This window comes from Orycteropus afer, unplaced genomic scaffold (assembly GCF_000298275.1).
Source record: "Orycteropus afer afer isolate SDZICR_OR568_19922 unplaced genomic scaffold, OryAfe1.0 scaffold00083, whole genome shotgun sequence".
NCBI classification, from domain to species: domain Eukaryota; kingdom Metazoa; phylum Chordata; class Mammalia; order Tubulidentata; family Orycteropodidae; genus Orycteropus; species Orycteropus afer.
Genome location: NW_006921670.1, coordinates 211,088 through 221,313, shown reverse-complemented (window position 1 = coordinate 221,313; position 10,226 = coordinate 211,088). Strand labels below are relative to the sequence as shown.

The following is a 10,226-nucleotide window of genomic DNA, read 5'->3' as shown; positions in this document are numbered from 1 at the left end:
CTTTCTGGTTAGCAGTCAAATGCCTTAGGCACTACACCACCAGAGCTCTTAGAGTGCATGCAAGTGCAGGCTGGGCATGTCTGGCACAGGGGTTCTGCAATGGTGTGCTCAGAGTCAGTGATAACAGGCATGGCCCACCACCGTCAAGCCCAGGGAGGACCCACCACAGTGGCCCTGAGGCTGCGAGCCCACCTGCAATGACTGCGAGGAACACCAGTATGGATTACACCTCAATATAAAGAAAACAAAAATCCTCACAACTGATCCAATAAACAGCTTCATGATGGATGGAGCAAAGATTGAAGTTGTCAAGGACTTCACATTACCTAGTTCTACAGTCAAGACATCAGAAGATGTATTCCATTGGGCAAATCTGCTGCAAAAGACCTCTTTCAAGTGATGAAGAGCAAAGATGTCTCCTTGAAGTCTAAGGTGCACCTGACACAAGCCATGGTATTTTCAATCACCTCATATGCATGTGAGAGCTGGACAATGAATAAGGAAGATCAAAGAAGAATTGATGCTTTTGAGTTGCGGTGTTGGAGAAGAATGCTAAGAGTACCATGGACTGCTAAAAGAATTAACAAATCTGTCCTGGAAGACGTGCAGCTGGAATGTTCCTTGGAAGCGAAAATGGCCAGACTTTGTCTCACCTACTTTGATCATGCTCTCAGAAGGAAACATTCCCTGGAGAGGGATATCATGCTGGGTAAAGTGGAGGGTCAATGTAAAAGGGGAAGGCCCTCTACAAGGTGGATTGACACAGTGGCTGCAATGATGGGCTCAGGCATAGCAGGGATTGTGGGGCTGGCACAGGACCGGGCTGTATTTGTTCTGCTGTACATAGGATCACTATGAGTCGGAGATGACTCAATGGCACCTAACAACAACATAGGCCTTGGCTAGGCACCCTTGTGTGTTCTTCAACCTATGAGATGAGGATACAGAAAAAAAGCAGTCAGAAGGCCTTCCACCAATCAGAGCTGTCCAAGAAGGGACTATGTTCATTAGGAGGTAGTGAGCACCTGGGCACAAGAGGCAAGTCAAATTTCTCAGAAGCAGGAGAGGGAAGCCCTCCTCATCGCCCAGGGGCATCCTCAGAGGCAACTCAAAGCTCCACCTCCTCTTTAGGTCTCAAGGCTGAAGAGCACAGAGCCAGGAGTCTCTGTAGTCTTGGCTCTGCTGTTGACTGGCTGGGTGATTTGGGAGCAAACTGCTCGTCCTCTCTAGTCCTTGATTTCTCACCTATGAAATAAGGCAGTGTCTACAGACCTCTGGTTTCCCAGGTGCAAAGTTAGGATCTACTGAGAAAAGGATGGGAAAGTGCTTCATGAACTGTGAACTCTCTCCAGGAATGGAGGGCCTGACTCTGAGTGTGAGTTGGGTGTGGAGGGCCAGGAGAAGAACAGAGGAGATGGAGGAGGGTGAAGACAGGACAGAAGAGGGGCCAACCTGCTTTTGCCTTGGGCTGCAGGAATCCTGGGCTCCAGGCTGTGAGCAAGGAGGAGACAAGGAAGGAAGCCCTGTGAGCTCTAGCACTGGCAGTATCTCTCCTCAAGGGGGCGCTGTGACAGTTTCTTGCTCAAAATCAGCAAGCTAGTGAGTGCAAGAGCTGGGATTCAATCCCAGGCTCAGTGACACTTAGGCGTCTGTGCCCTTAAGCCCCCTTTGAGCAACCTTCTGTCTCTATAATAGTTCACTCAGCTCCCTCAGCCTATCTTTCCCAAACTCTGCATCCCCACTTCCTGTGGATGCCATTTGCTGAGCCTGTCCCATCCTGCTGCCTCCATGGATTCTCTGCAGGGGCTGGGCACCTCTGGAACTGCACCACCCAAAGCCCACCGCAGTGTTGCAGGGGGTAGGAAGGGCCTGTGAGATGCAGGGCTTGGCAGGATGGCCTCATTGGGTTCTGGAAACTCTGTGGCATCTATGATGACAGGCTTAGGTTCAGGATTCCTCAAACACACCCTATTCATCTCACCAGGCCCTTAGGGATTGAAGGCTAGGCAACCTCTGACTCCAGTTCCCAAAGCCATTCCTTAGATATGGTGTCTGTGCCTCCCAACAGCCCATGCCCTCCCAGGTTCCGAGACTGCCATGGCCCTCCTGGTACCTTCATGTAGGCGTTGAGGGCAGGTATCCGCATTTCTGCAATCTCCTGCTTCACACCCATATAGACTTTGGCTAAGGAGAGACAATGAAAGAACTGTCCCAGCATCCAGGCTCAGGGCACTCACCCAGGCAGGAGCCCTGGAGGAAAGGCTGGCTTGGAGCAGGAAAGATGGTTCTTCCCCTGCCATCGAGGTAAGGAGGAAGGGACAGGTGTGAGAGGGCCAGTTCTGAGGGAGTTAAGAAGGGAGACCCATGGGGCACACCTTTGGCTTGCTTTGTGTGGGATGAAGGAGTAGGAACCACATTCATTTGCTGAGAAAGAGAAGTAAGAGGGAGCCAGAGGTGGGGTTTGGAAGTTGAAGTAAGGAAGTTTGGGGAAGGATGGTAACCTGTGCATGTGAGTGGCATGAAGGGCCCCTTCCGAGGTGCCCCTCAGTAGCCCACACCTCACTGGGGTTTTCTCCTGCAGGGATCAAAAGGCAGGGGCCCATGCAGGGGCTGGGAAGCTGGAGGTTGGGGAGCTGTCTGTGGTGCACGCCGAGACCTTGTTGGGGAGGAAGGGCAAGGAGGGAAGGTAGCAAGAAGACTGTCCAGAAGCTGAGGTGTGACTCCTTACAGTGTCCTGGGGAACAGAGAGGGCCAAGGGGCCTGGAGACACCTAGGTTTGTGAAGCTAGAGAGACGGTCTTGTGAAAGGAGGTGGAGGGAAGGGGGTTGAGGGTTGGAAGTTGATTAGTTGTGTTTAAAGTATGAAACACAGAATTCCTGGCTTGAGGGAGTGAGGCCATGTGCTCATGTGCTCCAAACTGTGGCCTCGGTGGAGGATTGCTTAAGAAGAGTGACCATGAAGGTCACCAGAGCTGAGGAGGTTAAGTTGGACTGTGAGGTCCAACTGTTACAGGTGAAGGTCACAGGGTAACCCAAAGAGCTGGGGGTGGGGCAACCCATGGTTGCCAGGAGGAAGGCCATGATGAATCAAAGGGTGTCCACATGGAGCTGAAGAGAAGAGCCAAACAGTGTCAGGTGGAGCTGGAAGGAGAGGCTGATACAGCTCTGTCCTGGGGGCAGTGGAAGCCAGCAGCCAGCTCCACGGCAGGACTGGGGACTGTGGGGCCTACCTGGGAGGACGGGGAGGTTGCAGGTGAAGGGGTTGGTCTTGTTCTCTGGCCCAAACCGTTCCTCCAGCTTGGTCTGCAGGGCATAGAACTGGCGGTAGCGGCGGTAGATGAGATACTTGGTTCCCCCTTTTGTCTTCACCTCAATAACAAAAACCTAGAGAGGACAGAGGCCAAGGGTAGGGACTCAATGGTCAGGGGCACAAGACAGAGGAGATTCAGAGGTCAGAATGGTCCAAGTTCAGAGGTCATAGGGACAGAGTAGGCTTTCTCAACCTCAGCCCTATTGACATTTGGGGCTGAATAATTCTTTGTGTGGAAGCTCTGGTAGCATACTGCCTAAGGCATTTGACTGCTAACCAGAAGTCTGGAGGTTCAAACCCACCAGCCACTCCTCAGGAGGAAGATGGCGCAATCTACCTCCATAGTGGTACTGCCTCGAAAACCCAAGGAGGGGTCGATATGAGTCAAGACAGACTTGATGGCATATAACAGCAACACAACAGCAATTCTTTGTGTGGGGGTTGTCCTGTGTTCTGTAGAGAGTTCAGTAGCATCCCTGGGCTCTGCCCACTAGATGCCGGTAGTGAGTTGTGACAAGCAAAAACATTTCCAGTCAACTTCCCATGGGGGCAAAACTTCCCAGGTCAAGAACCAGTGGGATATAGGCTAAGAAGTGAGAGTGTTGGATGTTCAGAGGTCAGAAGGTTGGAGATTCAGGGGTCAGAGGGTGAATGTCCAGGGGTCATGCTTACAAAGTGGCTGGTGAAGCCCCTTTTCTCTTCGATGTCGGCGATGTTGGCTGAGATAGGGATGTCATCAGGAAGCTGCTCAAAGTCACTGCAGGAGGCCAGAGGAAAAGTAATCCTGGTTAGCACACTAGTGTGGCTAAGGGACCAGCTTGGTGTGAGGCAGTGTGCAAAGTGACCCCATGGCACTATCTGGCATTGCCTTGCTCAGTAACCCTTCTGCACCAGCCTGTCACTGGCACTGGGGATACAAGATAAACAGGGCACTGCTCAGCTCTGAGAATAGAAGGCCTTAGAAATGGGGACCACATGACCCTAGCCATGTGATCATCTAACACACTACTTTACAACCATGTGGATCCACTCAGGCACAATGTTATCTACCAAGCGCCTCCTCCAGGCCAGGCCCTGTTCTAGACACTGGTTCATGGGGGTAAGCAAAGTCAGCACAGGTCCTGGATGGAGAGAGAATGACCAGTTATGTCAAGATTTGGCAATTCCCCCAAAAAAGAGGAGACATTGGAGCCAGGTCTAAAAGGTTGAGCAGGAGTTCACCTGCAGGAAGCTGCAGGAAGCCCTTCTGGACAGTGGGAACAGCATATGCGGGGGTCCTGAGCATGACAACTGTCTGAAGAGTGGGCCAAATCAAGTAAAGCTGAAGCCTGGTGATCTAAGCCTGACCAGGTTGATGAGGAGGCCTCGAGCGCCAAGTTTAGGGACTTCTACAGGAATAAGGAGTCATTCAAGGTTCGGAAAGGAGTCAACACAACATGGGTTTGGCTCTAGGAAGCCGACTCAGGCAACTATGAACAGAGGGAAAGGAAGTGCAGAGACTGGAGGAAGATACTGCATTGGGAGGCATTGATGTGGCGGCCCAGCTGAGAAATGATACCGGTGCAGCAGGGACATGAGGAAGGGATAAACAGAAGGGGCCTCATTAATCATCGTGTCCCTGCTTCTTATTAGCTAACTGGGCTCCAAGGTTGCTCAGGGTGATGACCTAATGTACAACATTGCCTTGGGAGAGAGCACTCAGACCCAGAGGCACAAAACTAAAAGACACCAAGATATTCCAAGGGGGTCAGCCTTGAGATAAATCGAATCCACCTGGTATGAGGGCCTTCCAGAGCTAAGAGATAATCTATAGTCCTAACTTAGTGGCCTCTCTTTGTCCATCTCATAGGTTAGAGAGCCCCAGTTCTTGGGATCATGTGTACATATGATCATAAGCTTTAGCTCAACATATATTAACCCTGTATTTGCCCACTGGAGGTGGGTGGGCTTTTGGAGTATCTGAAACTCTGTCCACCCCCTACTTATGCATAAACGATTAAACTCTTTCTTCTCTCTTCTCTCAGTGGGACTGAATTTACTCTGTGTCGCTCTGGGCACAAACCCACATTTTGTGTAACAGGAGTACCAATGTGCCTAGCCCCAGGTGATGGATCGTGATTGGTCTGAGCCAAACATAACAATCCTGTTCCTGTTTCCCAGCATCCCTTGTACCTAGAGACAGCCATGTGACCAGTGCTGGCCAATGAGACCTAACAGTATTTGACTTCCTGATCCAGTAGGATAGGCAAAGCCAGCACAGACTCTTCTACTCCTTTCTGCCTGCCTTGAAAGCAGATGTGATAGTTGGACCTGCTGCAACCACATTGCACACGTGAGGCAGAAAGAGAAGGAGAACCAGAGAAATCTCTGAGATGCTGGCCCTGAAGTCACTGAGCTATGCAGCCAGCTATGACCTCCCTCTGGACTTCTTGTTATGTAAAAGAATAAATCCTTGTTGGTTTAAGCCACTATCAGTTCCTCGGTTGCCTGAGTCGATTGCATTTTCAGTGACACACTGAGTTATATGACCAGCAGGGTTAGGGGACTATTTGGACGTAGCGGGAGAAGAAAGAGCAGTATCTAGTGATGCCCAGATTTCTGACCGGGATGGGTGGGAGAGGGTGGAGTTGGGCTCAGTTGCAGGCATGCTAATTTGAGAGGCCACCGGGGCCCTTAGGTCCATCTCCTGCAGGAAGCTAGTATGCAGCTCTAGAGCTCAGCAGAGGGTCTTGGCTGGAGTGGGAGCATTAAGAACCACTGCTGTGGCTGAAGGCCCAGCGATTAAGGGCTTGGTTGATAACCGAAGGTTAGGCAATTCAAACCTACTAGCCGCTTCATGTGAGAAAGGTATAGCGGTCTTCTTTTGTAAAGGTTACAGTCTGGAAAACTCTATGGGGCAGTTCTCCTTTTCCTATAGGGTCGTTATGAGTTGGGATGGACTCAATGGCAATGAGTTATGGGTTGCATGTGGCTGTGGTTAAGCTCAGAGAAGAGCAGGGAAAAGGGCCGAGAGGCAGATGAGGAAGAGAAACAGAAGACAGACCACAGGCCAACAGAGAAAGAGCAGCCAGGTTTAGGCATATAGCTCCTTGTGGACAGATGGGGAAGCAGGACGCAATCCTGACTCTTCTGCTGCAGTGATTGAGAAACTGGGTGGGGCAGGACTGTCACGTCTGAGGCAGAGCCTTGTTGTTGTTGTTGTTATTTGCCGTCGAGTCGGCCCCGACTCATAGCGACCCCTCCTTGGGTTTCCGAGGCAGTATCACTACGGAAGTAGGATTGCCCAACCTTCCTTCCGAGGAGTGGCTGGTGGGTTTGAACCGCCAGCCTTCTGGGGTTAGCAGTCAAGTGCCTTAGCCACTATGCTACCAGAGCTCCCAGAGGCAGAGCCTTAGGAGAAGCCAAGTCAAGGTTTCCAGGCAGAGCCTTAGGAGAAGCCAAGTCAAGGTTTCTAGGCAGAGCCTTAGGAGAAGCCAAGTCAAGGTTTCCAGGCACTTCCAGCCCCAGGCCACGCCACCCTACAAGATTGGGTCTGTCCAGGGTTGCAGGCTGGGTCAGGCCTTAGGATGCTGCAGTGGAGGGGTTGCTCAGGATGACAGGAGTCGAGCAGAGGATAGTTCCCACTGTCACCAGAGCCACTAGGAACCTCCCCACTCTCTTTCCACACATGCCCTGCGGATGACTCCCTCAGGAGATGTTCCTACCCCCATGTTCCCCCCTGAGGCCATGTGCTCCTCTGCAACACGATAGGGGTGGGGCAGGAAGGAACCAGAGAGTAGAAATGCCCTGAACCAAGAGGCAGCAGGTTGGGTAATAACCACAGCTAACATTTCCTGAGTACACACCAGGCCCTTTTCTAAGACAGTGTCACCTTCTTACAGATGAGGAAACCGAGGCACCGAGAAGTTAACTAACTTGCCCGAGTAAATTAAGATTTGAACTCAAGTAGTCTGGCTCCACAATTTTGCTCTCAACACTGGTACACAAGTTCTGAGGCTCCCTGTGTGAACTTGGATGCATGTCTGCCCATCTCAGCCTCAGTTTCCCCCTCTGAAATATTAACAATAATAATAAACCTTATGTAGCAACTACTGTGTGCCTCAGCCTTCTTGGATCACACGCTGGCATTGGACACTAAGCAAATAAATGCTGTTGTTGTCATTAGCTGCTGTCGAGTCAGCCCCATGGTGACTCCATGCATATCAGATGAAATGCTGCCTCGACCTCCCACCCCCTACTCAATTGCAGATTGGATACAGCTTTTGTTGGCCTTTTCAGAAGTAGATGGGCAGGCCTTTCTTCCTGGTCCATCTTAGTCTGGATACTCCACGGAAACCTGCTCAGCATGATAACGACATGGAACCCTCCAGGGACAGATGACTGATGGCCACACAGGAAATGCCTTGACTGGGAATAAAAGCCAGGTGTCCCACATGAAAGGGGACAGATTTCTACCACTCAAGCACCAATGCCCCCAAACACTTGCATCCTTTAAATAGTCCTAAGTTGCCGTGAAAGGAAAGCACAGGGTGTTTTGAGCCACAACAGGGAGTCTTTTCATTAGTCCATCCCCTCAGAGGATCAACAAGTGCAGTGGACAAGAGAGATTAGCAAACAGACACTTGTAGGATGGCAGGCTTAGCGCCATCAGAGAGGGAACCTAGGGTGACATGTGTGCACATGGGTGGAGACTGCCCAACTGAGGGTGGTCAGGAAGGGCTTCCCAGAAGAAGCTGCAGGAAGAGCAGAGTTGTTGACCCCAGAATGGCAGGAAAGGCACTACAGGCAGAAGCAGCAGCGAGGACAAAGGCCCGTAGCTGTGCCAGAAGGGTCAAGTTTAAGGATTGCAGAGATGTTGAGCATAGAAAGAGTGGGAGACAGAACCAGTGAGAGGCAGGGCCTGCCCACAGAGAACCTTGGTGCCTCACAGAGGGGCCTTGACTTCTCCCCAGGGTGGCAGGGACAAAGAAGGGGCTCAGCAGGAACAACATTGTCCCTCTCTGGCCAACGCACAGGTGCAGCACCAGACAGACAAAGACCCAAGTTCCACTCTGCCCAGACCAGCAGGGCCCTTGGGAAACCCCTTCCCTGCCCTGTGGCTCCTGCCTTTCCTGGGTGAAATGGGGACCATAGACGTGCTTACGGCTTTGGGTGGTTGTGAGGTCACATTGTAACGAGTGCAGCCCTCCAGTCTCTGTGGAAGCTGGGGTCTGTTCTGTGTCCAGGACGGGGCCGGCACGTAGTAGGTGCTCAGCAAAAGGCCGCCGCCCCCCTTATTTATGTTTTAGCAGCTTCCCTCTGGAGGGTGGAGTCCCGGGTGGTGCAAACACTTAATGTGCTCAGCTGCTAACGGGAAGGTTGGTGTGAGTTCACCCAGAGACACCTCAGAAGAAAGGCCTCATGATCTATTTCCAAAATATCAGCCATTGAAAGCCCTGTGGAGCACACTTCCGCCTGGACACACACGATGTCACCATACATCGGAGTTGCCTCATTGGCCACTGTTTTTTTTCGTCTGAAGGACAGTGTGAGAATGGCCTGGCTGTCTGTGGGGGCTAGCCAGAGGCTGCTGCCCCGGGGCTGACTGAAGGTGTCCCTGGGCTAGCCTCTGCCTTGGAGACTGTGGTCAACTCAAGGCCCTGCCAGTCAGGACGCTCAGGGCTTACTGCATTCTCACGCTGTTCATGAAGTCTCCGGTCTGCCTTTGCAACCCAGACTCGGGACTGGGGTTGGGAGGGCCATGAGAGGGCAGTGAGTTCAGACTTCCATGGCACCTGGCCCATGCTAGGTACTCAAAACATATTTGCTGAAACTGAACTCCCAACCCCGTGTGTGTGTGTGTGTGTGTGTGTGTGGCAGCCCCTTGTGTTTTGGCTTTTAGAAACCCTGCCATGGGACACTGGCCTCAAGGAGAATCGATCCCCAGCCCACCCAGATAAGGCCTCAAGGGGTAGCAAAGTCAAATGACCCTCAGGACCTTACTCCAGAGCCCTGTGAAAGGGTGGAGGAAGGTGGCCCTGCCCCTCTTAGGGTCAAGGACGGCCTCAAAGGGTCAGGAATCGGGGTTGCTAAGAGGCAACATTCTTGGCATCATCTTTCTGATCCCTGTTTCCTGAGAAACGGGAAGTGCCACAAGCCCCAGACAGCTGCTGACTCTCAAAGGTTCCAAATGTGAGTCTGGTCTAGTCTCCAATGAAAACTTGTGGGAAAGAGGGGCTGGAATCTGGTGGACCACCTCACCCCATCCTCATCTGTGCTCCAAGGAGGTGAGCTGCATCTCAAAAGTTCCTAAAAGCAATTCTAAGAGTCTGCATTTCTGAGTATCTGGGTTCTGACTCAACCCCAGCCTTTTACCTTCTGTTGTTGATAAGGGACTGTCGGAGGGCCTGCCTCAGTCCCCCAAGGCCTGCCAGGAACAGTGAGGAGGGCCCCGGAGGGCAGTACCCAGCACTCACCTCTCAGCCCGCAGCTGCTGGGCTTGAGTCATGGTGATCAGAGTCCAGGGAAGCAGGTGGCAGAGAGTCTCATCCCCCCCGGGGCCCGGGCTGAGTTCACCTCTCACTTCCCTGCAGCCACCCTGTGGCTCAGCCTGTGGTCCTGAGAGTTCCCAGTAGCTGCCTTTGGGGAGGCCCCACCCCTGCATCTCTCAATTTGAGAAGGGGCCCCTCCTCCAGGCTCTCTGGCTTAGCCTATGGCCAGCACTTCCCTTTACCCCACCTCCCAGCTGCACAACAATAGGGGAAGTGTCTGCCTTGGGAGCCTGGGTCTGCAACAGTCCAGTGACTTTAAGGCTTTGGGGATTTCCTCTGTGCCAATTCTTAGTGCCGGGCCTCGGGGCTACTTCATCAAAGACAGAGTTCCAGTGCTGACTCAGCCACCAAAGGATCTTGTGTCCTTGTGTTGTGCCCAGGTTATGA

At 52.3% G+C, this 10,226-nt stretch overlaps 1 protein-coding gene across 1 annotated transcript in view; it reads right to left on the bottom strand.

Annotated features, from left to right (window-relative positions):
• Nucleotides 1–9,796, bottom strand: part of NCF4 (neutrophil cytosolic factor 4) — a 19,684-nt gene extending 9,888 nt beyond the window's left edge. The window contains exons 1-4 of the mRNA XM_007941625.2: nucleotides 9,765–9,796; nucleotides 3,982–4,066; nucleotides 3,230–3,383; nucleotides 2,114–2,184 (exon numbers count right to left, since the gene is read on the bottom strand). Of these exons, the coding sequence (XP_007939816.2) occupies nucleotides 2,114–2,184; nucleotides 3,230–3,383; nucleotides 3,982–4,066; nucleotides 9,765–9,796 (342 nt within the window). The remainder of the gene's footprint in view (nucleotides 1–2,113; nucleotides 2,185–3,229; nucleotides 3,384–3,981; nucleotides 4,067–9,764) is intronic.
• Nucleotides 9,797–10,226: the final 430 nt, after the last annotated feature.